At 45.2% G+C, this 19,141-nt stretch overlaps 1 protein-coding gene across 4 annotated transcripts in view; it reads right to left on the bottom strand.

Moving 5' to 3' along the window:
- Positions 1–362: 362 nt before the first annotated feature.
- Positions 363–19,141, bottom strand: part of JCAD (junctional cadherin 5 associated) — a 53,572-nt gene continuing 34,793 nt past the window's right edge. For 2 of the 4 annotated variants that reach the window (XM_085538792.1, XM_015853198.2), the window contains exons 2-4: positions 14,803–15,158; positions 6,076–9,722; positions 363–2,246 (exon numbers count right to left, since the gene is read on the bottom strand). In XM_085538792.1, coding sequence (XP_085394918.1) covers positions 2,212–2,246; positions 6,076–9,722; positions 14,803–15,098 — 3,978 coding nt within the window. In that variant the 5' untranslated portion in view covers positions 15,099–15,158 and the 3' untranslated portion in view covers positions 363–2,211. Of the gene's footprint in view, positions 2,247–5,225; positions 9,723–14,802; positions 15,159–19,141 lie in introns of those variants that run through there. The other 2 variants (XM_085538791.1, XM_085538790.1) reach the window with 1 other exon arrangement.

Below are 19,141 nucleotides of genomic sequence, written 5' to 3'. Positions count from 1 at the left end.
AAGCTTACATACTTCCTAGGTTTTGATTTCTCACAGTCTTGTCCATTAAGAGCAATGTTGCAATATTGCTTCTTCCCATCTTTTCTGATCTTGCTTTCTTTTTTCAACGCCTCGGATGCTTACATGTGTTGGAAAAGTAATTACTTGACGTGAGCGATGAAACAGATGTGTTGCAGAATCAATCGACCCCTCCCCATCAGAAGGAGAAAGAAATGCAAGTAATGGCTCCCAGACATCCTAGATGAGTAACCAGCGATTGTTTTAAAATAAAGGTGAATCCAGTGAGAATGGTAGAGAAACTTTGTCAGCAAGTATTGCCAGGCGGCACGCTCAAGAGTTAATAAAATAAATTATACACCGCATTTTCTTTTCAAACAAGCTTTAAATAGTCCATATGTAACAGAATCATGTGTTACAGACAAGAAATGCATTCTGTCAAAACACAGGATGAGTGTTTCTCCCCGCTGTTCTTTCCAGATTACAGACTTCTTAGGAAAAAAAATATTTAAAGACATGAAATTTTGGAAAATGAAATTATGCTACAAAACAACAGCAACAAAAAAAGAAGATGGTAAAATAGACCAGTGGTGCACATGAACAAGTTATCTGAGGAATGTTAGCAAACAGGTACATACAAAAAAAAACCCAAACCCCAAAACAACGCACAGAAATGAACATAAAGGCTTTAAAATCACAGATTCTACACAGGCTAATTCAGTATCAAAGAGCAGAATGCATAGGCTTTATTATATACTTTGTAGTTCATGCATTTGTGTGTGCAGGTAACATACACTTAAAGACATGTATTTAAATGCCTTGAAGAAGACATCTGAACTCCTCCCAAGCACCATCAGGGAAGAATTGAACCCAGGTTTATTTCTTTGAATACACTGGCCTAATCCAAAACCACGATGTGTAAAAGGAAGGTTAAGTGAAAGAAAAGAAACAGATATTTCATCCGAGCTGCTCAGCGATACTGGGACAGAGATCCAAACCCACTTTTTGGTAAGCACAGTCACTGGAATGTTATGGCAGCAACACCAGCCCAGACAGCTCTCAGCTGTGCTTCACAAAGCTGCTCCAAGAACCGTCTGAGGCTTGAGTGCCGAAAAATAGAGTTAACCCCGTTGTACATACAGACGTACACAGATGGCTCTTCTCAGAAAATAAGGGAGCGCTACTGAATACGGGGCAACGTGGAGCGTGCATTAAGATACACAAGTGAAATCTTCTCGGGTCACCTTCACTCAGAGGGATAAGTCTTCTTAAAATATAATAATAATAATAATAATACTTCTTTATACTTGCCACTTGTTAGCAATTGTTTACATCGTAGAAAAATAGATAGTATTCTGTAACAAGAAATATAGTTATTTTGTTAAAATGGGCTATTTTAAACCAGCTACTATTCTTTCATATAAAGAATTTCTAAACAGCAAAACAAAAATAGGTAATACTGAGTGCAAAACAGCCAGTGGTATACTTTGCATTGGTCAGGAACACTAGTTGCCAGCTACTATAATTACACGTTCTGTACAACGTACTACAAAAATCTTCATTTTTTAGAAGCTTTGGGCTTTTTGCTTTTCTTCTCTCTAGGTGGCAAGTAAGTATTTAATCCAAGTAAATTCAGACTCTGGAAGTCAGAAATAATTTCACAATCAGTCTTTGCTACCATTGTCTCGCATTCCTTCCCCCACTTAGTGCAGCAGCACTTTCTGCTTATGGCCAAAAATCCCGTAAGTTAAACAATGTTTAGACTGTAAAGACTTAGAAGTTTAGCTTATAAATTCACATTCTTTTAAAAATCATCTCACTCATCTCCCACGTTTACATCTACACCAAAGAGAAAGCTCCAAAGTCTCACTTCATACATTTCATCATCCCAGCAGAAGACTGAAATACTGTTCAGATAAAAACTCTTCGCCAACTGTAGGCATTAAGTCTTAATGCTACAAAGCCAGATGGTTCCAATGGAGAAGTTGAATTTTTCTGCGGTCTCCGCAACAGTCTCAGATATGAACAGCTAATTCCTAGTGGCAGTGGTAAAGGCATTATCAGTACACCATGAACACCACAAATGGAGGCAATTTCCAAGCATCAAAGAACAAAAACAAACAAAAAGCACCCAGCAAAATAATAATAATAATAATGAAAATCAGTGAAACATTCTTGGTAGAGCAGGCATCTTTATTCTCTTCTCTGTTCATCTCACACCTTTTCAACTTTGGTGGGGTCATATGTGTCTGGAAGAGACAAGAAAACACAATGAATAATGTATTGTGGAACTTTTCCAACACCAGTACACACAGTGAGCCATGGAAATAAGACTATTTTTCCCCCTAATTTTTATATAAAGAAAAATGGAAACTAACACTGGACTGACAGCCCTAAAGATACATAATACATTCCTGACCCAAATTCTGTATTTGTACCAGTATAACTCGGGAGCAACTCAGATCAAATGCATGGAGATATAATTGGGAAACCCTGTGTGGGTAGGAGAAAGCTCACCGACTGCTCAGTGATTGCTACTAGTGTTCAGATGCTTTGAGATGGAAAGACACCAGATTTGCCCCCTTACACTGAACACTCGGTAAATGCTGCATGCTTCCTAGGGGGGTGATTAAGGCTGGTTCCACTATACAGTTCAGCTTTCAGCGTCCTTTTGTTTGATTGTGCTTTTCCAGCTTGAGATTCATGAAGTGCCATGAATTCATGAAAGCGTCACTGTATCACATCACAGCAGTCAAACTGCCTCACGTCAGCCTGCAAAACTGCAGCTCGTGGTCTGAACGCCATTCACAACAGCACAGGACTATCTTACTAACATTGCTCTTTATTTTAAGCCTACCTCGCTAGGTCACAGGATAGACCTCACTTTGCATTTCTGAGATTGGCCATGCAATGAACAGACACAAGCCTCTTCTCTTTCATCCCACATCCTTGTGATTCTGGAAGAGGATTGCAATGAAAGGGCTTTGCCTTCTGAGATCTGCCTGCCCTGCACATGCCTGCCTTACCCCAAACACCTTGGGATGCATCTGTATCCCCACAGGGGTCTGGACAACCCAGCACTGCAGCCTATGCTACCTGCTGTGCCTGTGTAACTTGGGTATCAATGCTAACCTTAAAAGTCCCTCCCGCAGGCTATACTCCCATAGCACTTGCTTTTATACAGTTAAGCATGAAAATAGTTGGACCCATAAATATCACACTTGAGAGTAAAATGTTCTCCCTGAGGAGTTTTACATTGATATGAGTGAACGTCTTCATTCAAACAAGCATAAAAATCCTCAGAGGGAATTTTTTGACTTCTATGTGTGTCCCTCTGCAGCATCATGGATATCAAGAGACTGGCTAAGAAAGAACTTTGGCCCTAGTGGGCGCTGGGGTGGGATCTGTAATTCCACTCTGCTCACACTGATAGGCCAGCCAAGGAAGGACTCTGTGCCAGCACCTCCTATGTTTTCAGAACTGCTTATCACCATTCAGCCTCTGCTGGCATTTCCAAACTTCGAGGACAGACACCACGTTAATTAAGGAACACAGTGTTTGAGGGCTGGTGCACTCCAGGGCAGCGCTGCATCTAAGCTTAGTGCATTGGACACGTGAGAAGATACTATTTCAGTTGCAATTACAAATGTTTTCTCCATCTACAATATAAAAACACACAACAGTTTTGAACTGCTCTGCATGAGGCTGACCTAAGAATAAAAACAGATTAACATTTCAGAAACTAAGTTCTCCCAAGGCCTCCCTGGCCCAGTTTTTGGACTCATTCACAATGTGAGAACTCACCACCAGTCGAAGGAGCTCACTGTCTGGGGGAGTGGGCTGAGAAACTAAGGCCTCAAGACTTCTGCACAGCCCAGATTATTCCTTAAAAGCTAACTTCAGCATCTAAACCAAGGATCCCAAGGATCCAGGCTGCTAGGAAGACTCCTGGCAACGTCAGAACTCTAGAAGGGCAAATACTGGAGTTCCTGCATTGATGCACAAACATTTCTTCAGCATTTGGTTAAGCTAATTTGCAATGCTCTCTACAGAAACAAGGCCAGATCAGTAGCCTCACGGAAGCAGTCTTCAAACAGCAAGGAAGAAAAAAACAGCCAGCGCATTTGGGAACATTTGGAGATGTTCTTCAAATGGCACTATTTGCATAGTAAGATCAGCTCTTACTCTGAGATGACTGTTCATCTGCCAAGCTACATTATACATGTGAAAGCCTGTTTCTTCTAAGGCCTCTAAGTCTCTAAGAGAGGCCCAGTCTGCAATTATAAGACTAACATCACCCTAGTTCACTCCAAATAGAATGGACTTCAGAAATATTTACTCCCTGAAAGGAACACACACCAGTGCTTTTTCAAGACAAGTTCTCACTTTGGCTTTCACTGGTATCTGTGAGATAGTCTGGAAGATGGAGTGAGAGTTAATGAAGTTGACAAACATCGGGCCCTTCTATAAGCATAAATCTTCTGTCCTGCCTCACTAAGGCAAGGTGAAGATCTTGTGGCTGCCAGCAAGTCAGTCTCTTTGGATGGGAGGAAGCCAGTGGAGGGGATTGTTTCTACCATGTGTGTTACCCTGCAGTGCTGGATGTGTGCAGCAGGAAAGGATGGCCATGATGCAGACATGGGGGAAGATGTTAAAAGAAACTACTGTGATGGGCACACACTTCAGACTACAAGCTTAGTATTGTCAGTAAGAAGACCAAAACTAGACCTAATTTGCTGCAGAATAATTCTGAGTACAAGGCTCCAATAAAATACACGCAATCTGTTTTCATGGATCCATGAAGTCATGTCACCACAACGGTTATTTTCTTCACTCCAGCAGAAGCCCCGAGGCAGGAAAGCATATGAGATCCATGTGGGGCACACTAGATCTGATGGATACATGGAATCTGAATTAGCCTGTTTAGAAAACCTGCTCTAGAGAAATACGGTTCAGAGCAGGAAGAGATGCAGAGCTGTGGGATATAAAAAAAGATGCAAAGGAAAAGACTGCAAGACTGGAAGAGTCAATGCTTAGAACTCGCATAAACATTTACCTTCAGAAATAAATACATACATTCCCTTTAAAGTATGCTCAGTTTAGTTTCAGTCCCTTTGTACTGAAAAACTGTAAATAGATTCACATTGATGGAGTTTAATGAATAACCTGTGTGAGTTTCAAGATAGAGTGGCGGATGTTACAAGGAGGATAGAAAAAGAGAGAAGATTAATATTAATTTAACAACTTTCACACTATGCATTGGCTCACTCCAATTAATTTAATGAACTAGGCAGGTGGCCTGGGATATTCATCTCTTTACGCAGATCTATGGCAACGACTGATTTTCAATTGCTCAGTACAATGCCATATGAAAACTGGTGTGGAGAGAGAGCAGCTCACGTTACTTCGGGGATGCACGCGGTCTATCCAAGTTTATGTGCTTTCGAGAGGTGAGGAACACAAACACCAGGAAAAAAAAAAAAAAGGCATTCACTGAAAAAGTCAACTTTCCATTTGACCTGGGGATAACAGTTGTGCTCAACATGTGATCTGGAAAATATTCATGAGAGAGAGAATTTTCCAGGCCCCTTAATGGAGCCATTTCCCAGAGGCTTCACAGAAGAACATCAGATTTTTATTTTTAGTTCTTTCTGAACTCTGATACAGTATGCGTCTACTTAAGTATTGGAGATGGAAAATCAGGGATTTGAGGAGAGGCTGTGATTAAATCACCACGTGTTCCCAAACACTGGCACAAGAGTAACTATCTTTGAACTGAGCTATTTGAAGCTGGCAGTTCCCCGAAACAATTAGACAGACAGCAGACCTCAGGGACTGCTCCAGTCTCTGTGAATGAGTTTCAGTATCACAAGTTAGTTTTACAGTAAGTTTTCCTAAAATAGGATCACTCGTGTTACCTCTTCCATAAGAAGAGTAAAGGGGGTGGCATCCATATGGGGGCAGTACCACCTACAGCCTGTTACTATTTGAGCAGAACTACGTGGGCATAAGCAAAGTGATTGTGTCTGTTACATAAGAAAACAGTACCCCCTTGGATCTTCCAAAGTAGGATCTTACCTAAGGAAAAATCTCTGTCAATTTTCTTCTTGTCCATTCCACCTAAACATCCATTTTCACGGAGAGAGATAACGCGCTTGGAGACAGCCCCTGAAGTTGCCAGTTTGCTTCCTCTCTCCTCATGTACCTTCGACAGCTTCTCCTCGTCCACCTCCTCTCCTGAGTCTGCACTTTTAATGCTCAGACGTCTCATCCGGGACACAGAGTCAACTTCTTTCATTCTCACTAAGCGATCCATGGCAGTCCGGCTTGGTGGAGACGTGAGCTTGCCTTGTAGTGTCTCTATCACTTTTGAGGTGCTCCTCACTCTCTTTTCTGAGTGCTGACACACAGTTGGTTTAGACACCAAGTTCTGGTCTCCACCGTGGCTGGGACTCACAGGTTGTTCAAATGCTTGTTCCTTCACCAACATTTTAGTTCTGCCTTCCTGGTGAGTGGTCTGGAATTCATCAGGGTATAATGATCGGTCCCTCTCTCCAACAAAGAGAGCACTCTCTGTCCAGCCACACTTACGCCTGCCTTCATAAGAACTGTCTTTTTTTCCTTCTTTGCTACTTACAGCACTCTCTGCTGATGACCCAAAGTCGTGGGCATCGCTTGCAGGCCTTGTGCCTGGCTGGGGCTCAACGTGGTCATCTGGAAGGAGAGATTCCACTGCTATTTCTATGCCTAAAATTCTTGCAGCTCTTGCCTGCAAGGATTCATTCACAGGGATTTCCACTGAATTTGCATTTGAAGAGTGATCAGAATTGTTAGCACCAGGTCCTGGGGCTGTATCAAGTCCTACTGCCCTCAAATCCGGCTCAGAGCACCCTTGGTTCCTCTTAGTTAAGGACAAGCATGCTACTGAGCCTCTCTCAAATTTTGTATCACTCTGCGGAGCTGCACCTTTGCTCAGTTTAACAAAGTCCAGGTAATTTTGGTCTTCGCTCATCTCCTGTAAGACAGGATTATTGAAAGGATTACCGTGGTAGGAGCTGCTTGGGCTACTGGACAAGAATCTCTTGATAGGTCCTGCACGAACTGGCTGGCTGTTTGCTCTATTCTTGGCTTCCCCCATCCTCATTTCTGTTATCAGACTTCCATCTGCTGGTCTGACTTCTTCATTGCTCCCTCTGGGCTGCAAAGAGCATTGAGAGCCAACGCAGCCCATCTCATCACCATGCTCTGTCCCTGTGCTCCAACTTTCAGACTTACTTTTAACTCTCCCTGACTTAAAAACAGGCACCTCTGGCACAACCGTTTCCAGCTTCCCACCACGTTTTGGTTCTTGGTGCCCACTTCTAGGTGACCTTCTCTGTGGAACGGCATGTGGCTGTGGAGAAGCTCCTGCACTTTCCAAATCTTCCTCACTGCTCGTGCTCTCTTCCTGCCCTTGCAGCTCCTTGTTAAAACTTTCTAGCTCACTTATTGCATCCCAGGGCCGGCGACTGACAGGCTTTAGAAGGAACTGCCCAAACAGCTCTTTACTGTTGCAAGGAGCTCCTGCTTCTCCCTTAACTACATCAGCCCTGGGAAGAAGGCCAGCTTCCCGCTCCTGGGCAGGCAGGGGCTGGCTCTGGTGGCCCTTTGGTGAGGAGGCCTGTGGGACAGAGGTGGCGGTTCTTGAAAATGCGCTGTTGCTGGACTGGCTGAGGTGCATCTGCCCCTTCATGCCGTAAGCACCCTGTCTGCAGCCTCTGTCGTCAGAAGGTGACCCTGTCTGTTTCAACCCAGCTGCGGATGCCGTACATCCTAGTTGCTTTGGAGACAGTGAATTGTTACCGCTGGGTTGCCCAGGCTTTGTACCATGGAAAATCTGTGGGTTTTTATGTTCTTCAGAGAAACTGGTCTGTGTTTGCTGGTCTTTGTACTGATCACCTGGCCAGGAGCCAGAGTATTTGAGCTCTCTGTGTTTTGCAGACTGAATAAATCTGAGGTCATTCATTTGTTTGAACTCTTCTGGTCTCCACAGCTCTTGTTTTTGTAACTCATTTTTATTGGTCATGCTTCCTGTAAGAGCTTGTAACTCCAAGTCAGTTGAAGACATGCTTAAGAGACTTTGTTCTTGCAAAGCCCCATTGTTATCAAACCCGTTCTTATCAGGGCTCTGGGTTATGTTGTTGTTCCTATCTGTATCTGGCAGATTTGATTCTGATTTAACTGGGATAGAGACCAAACAAAATATAGTTTCATTCATTTTTTTCTTTGAACTCTTTTTGCTCTGCATCCCAGTTCCAGGTTCAAACTTTTTCACTTTTGTAATGGTCTCACAGGTGCTGTCCATATGTGAGTTTCTCACAAGAAGTTTGCCTTTTGTGTACTCTGTGCTGGCTTCACTACAGGGGCTGTGATTAGCTGTGCTATAACTGTCTCTTTGGTCCAGCAAGGCACAATTTTCCTGATCTCGGACGGATGGTGCCAACCATCTGCTGCTGTGGGTGGAGCTGTCAGAAGTTCTTTCTCCCTTGACAGAACCGGATAAGTGTGATGCATCCAGAAAGGCACTGTTGTACTGTACTTCAAGATCTTTCTCTTGCGAAGTACCAGAACTGGGACTATGGGCATTTTCAATGTATTTAATGTTGTCCTGCAGACCTTCGGGTGGTGCAATTTTAATATGCCGTATCCGAGGATCATCAAAGGGAATATACTGAACAGAACGCAGGTAGTCAGCAGGGCGCCTCGAATGGCTTTGTTTCCCTGGAGGAAGATGGTTGTCTTTGCAAGGTGCAGCCCCTATTTCAACACTGTTCACAGCTGGTCGTTGGCAGGTAACGGCCCGCTCCGCAGCGTCCTGCTGATCACTGCTGGCATACGTGGCATTGTTAGGCACTTCACTGAGGGGATGTGGGCTTGTGGCATGGTGAGGCGGGGATTTGTATGAAGGAGGAGGTACGTAGACTGGGGGCTCCAAAGCAGGGTCTTGAACACAAGCATCTTGCCTCGGCTCACTTGCTTTAGCTAAATAGGAAATGGGTTCATCCTTCTGGTAGTGGTCCTGAAAACCAACACTTTCGGCAGGTGTCCTGCCCTGTCGCTGCAGTTCATAGGATGGAGGCTTTACAGGTCTCCCATACTTGGGCTTCACCAGGGGAAGAAAATGGCCTCCTGTTTCATGGTGCTTGGCTGATTCCACAGTCAGCCTGTGTGAGGGATAGGAGGGGGCTTTGCTTACACTGAGAGAGTTGTTGCTGTTGGTCAGAGAGGGCATTTCCACACACCTCATGCTCTCCTGCATGAGGACTCTTGGCAGGGACTGCGACTTCCCTTTGTTGTGGGAGACTAGGACATCATCTCCCAGAGTCAGTGAATACAGCTCTTGGAGCAGTTTCTCTCTGTCACCATCTGACATTTGCCGTCCTACCTTTTTTGGCTGGTTCCAGCTTTCTGTTCTCATGTTCTGCCATTGGCAGTCCCCAGGCCCCTCACAGCTCTCAGGTAAGCCGCTTCTCCTGACGTACTCTGTGCTCAGCCCCACTTTCAGCTGGGCATCCTTGGGGTGCCTGGGTGCCCCATGGGCCGTGGCCAGACCTTGCATTTCTGTAACGCCTTTCTGGGAGTAGCCCAGCAGCACGCTGAAGTCCTGCCCTCTCCTTCTCCAGTAGGCCAGATCTTTTTCACTCTTGGGCTGGGAAGACCATGCTAGTTGAGGCCTGTCATAAACCCTGAAAAAGAAACACAGTGTCATAGGCAGTTTCCACAGATGCACTTTCTTTCCCTAATGGGTAATTCCATTAAAAGGTCAAATGTTGAGTTATGCCAATGGGGTTTCTGTAATCTATTTGCAACCAAAAGGCTTTATGATTTTAATGAGAGCATTTAGGTCAGTCATTAGCACGAGCAAAGGAACAGTGAAGGTACCGATGCTCTTCTGGCATGTTGTTAGCAATGCAAAGCTGTTAGAAAGAGAAACAAATGCACACAGTTAAGTTCTCTGCAAACATGTATAGCTCCCTCAATGGGCACCAGAAAGCCAGAAATGATTATGCTGAACTTGTTTCTGCACTCCATTACATCAAAATCTATAAACTTCAAGGGGATTACTGGTATGAGCAAGTTTAATAGGACTCTAAAGCTAAAATGCAGTGAGTAAGGAGAACAGGTAGAGGGTTACTTTCTAAAGTATATCCTGTAAAAAGCATGGTAAGCTGAAATTAAACATGTCATTTTGCGTGTTCATTCTTGTTCATCTTTCTGAGGGGACAAATCCCTTTGATGGGCTTTGGATGAAATGATACAAGACACATCAATGGCAAAGGACCAGCACAGCTCTTGCTATGATGGAACCAACATTTAAATCTAAAACACCTCCAAAAGAAATTTAACTTTTGCTTAGAAATAAAAGAGGGATAATCTCCAACTGCCCATTACTGAAATATTAAAGACATCACACATTTCATCGCAGATTAGAAATTCAGAACACAGACTTAAATGAACAGAACAGTTTCCCCATGTGTTCTGAACAGACTAAACTATTTTGTATATTACTGCTGAACAAAACTGGTACCTTTTCTTATAAATAATCTTCTACTTTAACCTTGTTCTGCTATTCTTGTACCTGTGGTGTCCAACAGTATAACTGCTATTACACTATTAGCTGCCACCAGCATACAACTGGAATGAAAAATCAATTTTGACATAAATAGGACAAGTATGTAGATAGAACTCAAGAATTTCTCCCTCTTCCCCCAACCCCGAGCTCCATAAACAGTGACAATGGGCTCCTTTTTTTTTTTTTCACTATAAACAACCTATTTGAACAGCAGTTTGTGAAAACTTCATATAATTCAAGTGAAAATTATTCAGTCTAGATCCACAGTGGTTTTCTTTTACATATATTAACTTTATCCTATAAGAGCTGAAAACTAAGCTGGGATATCTTGTTCACATTAATTCGGTTAGATTAAGACTTTCCATCTGAACAAAATGTTCTGATTCTAACACACAGAACACCATTCAGCTGCAGAACCACAGGAAGTAATAAAGGTCTGAGTTAATCAATTAATACAACAGGACACCTCCTATATTAGAAAGTTGTTTGCAATAACAACAAACCTTTCAATGCCTTCCAGCATATGGAAACAACTGAATTAAAGTGGTCTTCTTCTGAGATTATCCCATCTATGCTTCCACCTGACCCCAGTGCTGCCGCGGCACTGTTTGTATCTCTGCTTACAACACCAGGAGGGAAGCAGGCTCTAGCAGTAGTGAGGTGGGAACAGACAGATTACTCTTTGTGTTCTGTCAGGTTTGCTAGCAACACGAAATACCTGATGCGATTTAATCAACCATCATGCAAGGGTCTATGGAAGATCCTAGAAAGTACAGAGTCATCCATGCCAAGATCAGAAGAGACCTTACAGTTATTTGGTTTGACATCCTGCTCAGTGCAGGCCAGTGCACTTCCCTGAAATGGTTCCTGCTACAGTGCTACCAGGTCTCCTAGAAAAGCATCTCAAAATCTTAATCTTTACATTTCTAGAAGAGGTGAATCATAGCTGCTGCAAAGGTTCATTCACCATTTTAAAAAAAGAACAAAACCACTGAATATAAAGTGAAAACAAATACTTATCAAGTACTAAAACGCTGAGGGAAGGAGATATGGTCAACGCTAATACTGAGATTTGCAATGGCCGCAGCTAACAGTACAGAGATGAAATGGGCTGGCTGTTTAAAGGCTTTAATAGGAAGCTGGGAACGGGGAAGGAAGCATTACTCAACTCTTTCCTAGGAAACCAATAAAAGAGTAGTTTTGGTTAGTTTGCTTTTTTAAAGACAAACAAAGCCCAAGCTCAGATTTTCATTAAAGTAAATTGGCCCTAAGTGAGGACAGTGCCAGTTACAGAAAGGGTGTTCCTCCACTTATTAAAACTGCTTAAATGCATTAAAACTGTTAAAAATATTAAATTCGTGTTTTAAGATTAAATGATTAATATCTGGACTCTGATAATAAACTTCCAGACATGATACAAACAGTCTATGCAAGTGTAAGAAAGATGTTTAAAAAGAGGCATTTAGAACATATAAACCTGATCTTTTTCATGATCTTTTCACTGGGCAATGAATGCATTCTCTCCACGTTAGGTGCTATGGGTGTTATGTGTTATGTGCAGCCACGCAGAGACAGAGAAGAGACCCATGGGACCAAGTAGGAAAAACAACATATTATTAATTCTTTTCTGAAAGTCCTCCTCCAAGCAGATACCATGCGTGCCGTCAGAAAGTGCTTGGAATTAATTCTGTATAAAGTTAGGTTAATGAGAAAACATTTTAAAAACAAACCATTGCTTGCTCTTCTCAACAGAGCAGGCCATCAGCCCGCCCTGCACTGGCTGCCCAACTACGTCACTGAGCTGATGCCCTGTGAGCAACGGGTCACTGCTGCCATAGGGCGATGCTGGACAAGTGGACCTCATGTGACTCAGGAGAAGCAAAGGAGCACGGCAGCTGGCATCAAAAAACTGCAGGCTGTACAGAAACAGCACAGGAGTTCCTGTCCCAGTGTGTAGCAGCAGGCACCAGGCTCCCAGCTGCTCAGGGTCCAGGAGATGTGAGCACTGGGGCAGTTCTTTGTGCCCAGCAGGGAGGTTCTGTAAGGAACTTAGTTACAAGATTTGGCAGCAAGGGGGAAAATTTCAGAGAGCTTTTATGGACACTGGCAACTTCAGTTCTATTTTGGGATCCTATCCTCACATACACTCATCCGCTCTGAAACACCAGTACTGTCTAATTTTTGCAGCAGGTGACCTCATTAATGGTACTATCTCCTTAGCTCTAAATTTGCTTGCTACTAACATAGTTCCTCCCACACAAATAACGAAGCAATGCGCATCTCCTCACTCGGAAAAGAAGCAACCGTTCTCCTTCTCTGAAGCCTCTCTTCTCTACCACAGGGGCAGCTTCCCTCCTTTCTTTCCTTCATCTCCTGCCCACTGACTGCTCCTGGGCAGGGCCAGCACTGTGCTGTGCATCCAGCAAGGAAGGGGCAGCTGCTATAGAGGGTCTCCCTCATTCCTAGCTGTGAGTGACACGTAAGAGCTCCCAACAAGTTCACTGGGAGTTGCAGTTTGCTTAACAATAAGAAAAGATTTCTATTTTTGTTGAAGTGCGACAAAGTCATTTACAAGGCTGCGATCCCTATTTCATGTGAAAAAGCAGCTTTTTAAAGCCAGGGTACCAGATTTACCATGCTGTAGGCTGACAGATTCCTCCCCTCGCATTCTGAGAGGTTAGAAAGGGACACGCAATCTGCCAGGAGTTTTGCACTTAGCCTCCCCTTGTCCCTGCAGATGCCTCTGTCACATCCCGGACACAGGGCAGACAAGTAAGCCTCTGCCATGGCTTTCTTCACTTCACTGCTGTCCAGTTCACCTCATTCCAGGCACATCATGAAGGATCCTCCTCACCACCAGGTAAGGCCATGTCCTCTCCTGCCTCATCCTGAAGCGCTGCTTCCACCTGGGCCCTTCACCGCAGTGGAACATGCCACCTTAGCACCGCCTCCCTGTGCTCCCATCCAACCCTGCCCGCTATTCCAGCTGGCAGTCAGAACCACTCCTGCTCCAGGCAACTGGCCTCGCAAGGGGAAGGGAGATGAAGGGGATGGGAGATGAAGGGAAGAGCAGACAGGCCCAGCAGGCGGGGGACACACGCCTTTGCCAAGCGTCACTGAAGGTCTCTGAAAGAGGACAAGGTCCCAGGGCTGGAGCATTGTGTCCTGCTTTCAGTTTCAAGCCTGTTCTGCAGGAGGAAGGGGCTTTTCTTCATCAACTGCCGTCACAGCAGGGCTGGATTCCAGTCCTACTCTCGCCCCTTTCCTTTGTTCATGGGGAGATCTCAAATAGCTGCAGAACAATGCTGGGCTGCTGTATACACACAGCTCTTCCTGCCCAGCCTGCCCGGCCCGGTGCGCACGTACTCTGCATTGAGAGAGCCATGCCGGTGCTAGTGCATGTCCTATGGAGTGACGACAAGTACTTCCACAGGCTTTGAGTTGCTTTAAAAAGAAACACATAGGCACCTCCTCATGTTTGCTTCATAAGAACAGCCTAAGGAAAACAAGAACGTCCTCTGTGCATAGAGAAACACCCACCAAGAGCTGCACACAGCTGAATCTACCACCACAACCAGGGCATGCATGTGGCAGAAGAAGCTGGGTTTGGGTTTTAAAACTGCTCCTTTACAAAAGGAAGAGCTTTTGCCCTTTTATGTTTTACCACACTTGAACTTTCCTAAACCCATCAGCGAGGCATTTCTGAGGCAGACACTATGAGTCAATGGTATTTTCCCTCACCCCACTATTCTCAAAGCAGCAGCCAAGTGGAAGTGCCACCTCTTTGGGTGGATGTCTCATAGAATTATAAGGTTGGAAAAGAGCTCTACGATCATCCAGTCCAACCATCAACCCATCACCACTATGCCCACTAATCCATGTCCATAAGTACCACATCTACTTATACTGAACACCTTCAGACTGTGACTCCATCAGCTCCCTGGGCAGCTCATTCTATATCTCACCACACCTTCTGAGAATAATTTTCTCCTGATACCCAACATGAACCTCCCTTGGCACAACTTAAGGCTATTACCTCTCATCTCAACTTGCAGTGCATGGAAATAATCACACTGGTATGGAAGCAGGAAAGGATCACAGGAAGATGGTGTCAGGGGTTAGGGGCATGCTCAGTTATCTGCCAGAACCAAAAGAAAGAGAAAGCAAAGCCATGGCATGGTGCTGAAACTTACCCCCCTTCTGAAGTATGAAAAGTGGACAAACCCTGATGGTCATGGTGGTAACCAGGACCTGCTTGTCTCCCTTGGCTCCCATGGCTGCTTTCAGTGCTGCTCGAGTTGGTTTTCGTCAGAGGCTTCTTGCAGTAAGCAGCTCTAGGGTCTGCTTCAAAGCCATTCAGCGTCCTCTGAGCAGATCTGTTCGCTGCAGCTTCATGCCGGTATCCATCATATCTGTTCTCATAAGAAGCAGGGGGATTTTTAGACAATTTGTATCCATGAGAAATCAGGAGATCCTCCACACTGAACATATTGTGTTGGTTTCACTCACGGCCGTGCCATCAGAAAGCTCTTCCCAGCAAGACCCATCACTGGAAAAAAATCAAAGAGAAGACAGCCTTAAACAAGGAGGGACATCCCTGATCCTCAGGTAGTGCTGCTAAAGAAAAGGGTTTCATTGGTCAACGCAGCTTTAGATTTTACTACGGGATCTCCAAAAAGCCCTGTTCCAGAGGTGAGCCCGCCATCCTTTGCCAAGAACACAACTTCACTCCTGTCCTGGAGAGATGTGCTCTGCATTATGTTTCAAGTCACTGTGGGAGGTGGGGATGGCCTACAAGACAACGCACCACTCCCTACAGCTCTGCATATTCCAATTAAGAAAAAATGTTCACATGAATAAGGACAGTATTTGCATGAGAACCCAAATTCATGATGCAACCACATGAGAAACCCAGGTAATGCCATGCAACACCCCAGTTAAGCAGCCCTTTTTTTACAGATGGTTTTCTTCTCAGCCTACATTGACCTGCTGGAATCCAGCAATCCACACCCAGAACAACACAAGGCCTAAGATTTCAGGCATGCTCTATTCTTACAGCACGCTTTCCCTGTGAAAAAACTGACTGAAAACAACCTGAGGTGCCTGTGTTTATTGTGTCTCAATGATTCCGACACACAGGACTGGTCAGGATTTTTCTCTCCAGTGACAATGCTCGACTCTTCACCAATTACAGCAGAGATTCAGCAAAATGAATTAGTTGGCTGGAAACAGTCTCTACTGCCTGCATCGTTACAGCAGTTATGGGATACCCATTCCTCCATAGTTATAAAACGACTGGAAGGAAACGATCTACTCTGTAGGTTGTGCACAGCAAGGAACCAATTCTGGGACATTCCTCCTTGTTCGAACTGCGCTACAAGAAAAGAAAAAGGTGCATAAATGAGAAGTGAAACACTCCAAAATAGATTTGTTATGTAAAACAGAACTCTCGAGATGATTTTCCCCGCATAAGCACTTCATCCGACATGCAGGGTGAGTGCTGAGTATCCTGAATAGCAGCAGCCCTACCTGAGGGACAAGAGCTCTCACTGGCAGCTGCTCAGAAGGAAAATGTCTCTGCAAAGATCATGAATCATAGAATCAGGGAAACATTACAGTTGGAAAAGGCCACTAAGATCATCTAGTCCAACCATGAAAAGTAAGTGTGTGTTACACACAGGATTCTACTGCTCTTCTTGGGCAAGAGGAAGGCGAGAGCTCTTGTCATTGTTATTTATGAAATACATGAACACACGTAGTGCAGAAATTACACAGACATTTGTAATCCAGAGCCAAGACGTGGCCAGTAACTTGAAAGGCTGCAAAAGTGGCTTTACAGCCTGGTAGCCTGCTTAGCATTTAAACCGGTTTGTCTCTGGAGCTTAATGAATCTCTTCCCTCTTCACATACATAAATAACACTACACACCCTTTAGAATAGAAAAATAAAGCTGTGATGAAGATACATTAGGAGTATCCCTTGCTTGGACAGGGCTCCAAACTCCAGCAGGGAGGAGCGGGCCGTTCCCTCCTGGAAGGCTCTGTGGGTTATTTCTGAACACACACCAAAAAGGCTGATTTTCCATCCACCCCCTGCCCTGGACTGTGCGAGAAGCCAGGTAGGAGCTGAGCAAGGGGAACAGCTGGCTGCTAGAGCTGCTCTGCCTCCAACAGGAGAAAGATCTGATGTGACGACCAGGGAGAGCAGAAAGCCCATCAGAGCGCTCACAGGTGCAAGGAAGAGCTGCGCTTTTCCTCCTATTATTGCCAGGCTGGCGCAGAGCACGGCTTAACCCTCTCGCTGCCACTGAAGGGTCATTGGGGAGGCAGAGGGGAGCAGTGAGAACACACAGCCATGGGCTCAGCTCTGATCCCACTCTGGGTGAGGAGCAGTGGGATACCCACAGAGTTGGCACTCGCAGGGACACAAGCTGGCTTCCCCATATCAGTCATGGCGCTGGGATGCTCTTCCCAGCCTCCCTTAAATAAATAAACATACAAAATGAATATCAAAGGAGCTGCACTGGCAGGAGTAGCAAAACTGTGGCTGCAGCACGTCCCTGTAAATAATCTGTGAGTCTGGGCCAAAGAGCAAAGGCTGCGCAGGGCTTCTAATTTGAGGTAAGATCAACAACGCTGGAAAACAGTTTGTTTTTCCAGCGCTCATTTGTTTTGTTTGCCAATGACATCAGTGCTCTCTGATAGGGTTTGCTTCCTGAGGATGCCTGCTATCTTGCCAGGGTTTCCGACTTGTCCCCGTCAGCCGGTACAGCTCTGCATTAACCCGCAAACAGAGCCAAGCTTTTCTACAGGAACTTCTCAGCAACTCTCAGATACACGGGGGCTGACTGTGGTACCTGCACACAGACATGATGGGACCCCAGCAAGCAGGTCAAGGAGGGAACGCTGGGTGGGAAGGCCACTAAGTGGCAGGGATGCCTCTCCCAGCTTAGGGATAGCATTACCGCCCCAGGGATAAGCCCCAGGCACTCCCAAAAGCCTCTGAGAAACATGGTGCTGGAGCCTTTGCCACACGGCTTCCAGAGCCCACTGTCTGTGGGGAAAACACTCTCATTTCTGCTCTGTTCTGCCTTTATCTGCACGTTTGCACAGCTGCCCTCCAGCCTTATTTTTTGGGAGTGCCACCAGGGCTGGCAGTGACAATGAATGCCAACACTTGCTGCAGTAGCAGCTCTGTCAGTACTCTGGAAGGGCTGGTGTGCTACTGACACCCCATACAGCTGTGCCCCTTTACTCAGCGGATGGCAGAGTTCCCTGGCAGAGCACCACGAATCTCAGTGGGAAGCAGCAGGAACTCAGAGCTGGCCACAGGCTGCCTGCTCTCTGTTACATCTCCCCTCCCTCTGTCATTTGAAGTAACTTGGATTGCACAGTTCTCCCCATTCACCTTTGCTTAACTATAACATTTTGTGCGCAATTCTGTACAACTTTGCAGAAACACAAACAATGAGGGAGCGTTATTCACGCTGCAGAATGAATCGTGCAGCCATCACGAGCTGCCCAAATGAGGGCACTCTGCATGGACACACGAGGTGCTGCAGACAGCGATTACACCGAGCCTGCAGGACTCCTTCCTTGCCTGATGCACAGCAGAGATGATGTTATCTTCATGGCCTTATCTACAGCAATTACCCAGATGCTACTCTGAAGATGGAGCTACTAACAGGCATTTGAATTATAAACTGTGTTATCTAGATGGGTCACAATTAAACTGGCTTATCTTCCCTCATTTCTGCAGTGTGGAGACATTATTCTTGTTTTATGGCAGACGAGTGCCACACAGAAGTATTTATGCAGAAAAGACTTCCAAGATCATGTAGTCCAGCCATTCAGCTGTTGACCCATCCCACCATATCCATTAACCTCAGTGCCACATCCACATGTTTCCTGAACCCCTCCAGGAGCAATGACTGTACCATCTCACTGGACAGCTGTTCTAATGTCTTACTACTGTTTCTAAGAAGAAATTTTTCCACATATCCAACCTGAACTTCTCCTGGCACACAGGCTGACCTCCAACTCACTGCAACCTCCATTCAAGCAGTTATAAGGAGAGTGACAAGGCCTCCCTGAGACCTCCTCCAGACTAAACAATTCCACGAATGAGGTGACCTAAGTGGTTGGCTGCAATCATTTCTCTCTTACCTCTGTTCCTCTGCCCACCTGACCCAGCTGCAACCCTTTTGTCCAGGCTGCCCCCACCTTCCTTGTGCCATTAACTTCACATCTCTGCAGTCTGGCGCCTTCATTTCCCAGTTCCTTGAGAAACTACAGTGCAGTGTGCCTGGGGAAAGCAGGGGCTACACAGGCATGCTCTGCTTACACATCCATAGGGCCACACCAGCACTGTCCCTGCACTTGGGGCTGTGAGATGCTGATGAATGTGGAGATAAAATCTTGGGAAAACAGAGGGACTGGAATCAGAGATGCACCTGCTGAGAACACACACAGATGTCTCCGAGTCTCATAACCAGAATCCTGTTCCTGAATGTGATGGCACTGCAGCTCTCAA

This window comes from Coturnix japonica, chromosome 2 (genome assembly GCF_054131305.1).
Source record: "Coturnix japonica strain WE chromosome 2, WE-NBRP24, whole genome shotgun sequence".
NCBI classification, from domain to species: Eukaryota; Metazoa; Chordata; class Aves; order Galliformes; family Phasianidae; genus Coturnix; species Coturnix japonica.
The sequence above is the reverse complement of the archived record's forward strand: the minus strand, read 5'-3'. Positions and strand labels throughout refer to the sequence as shown.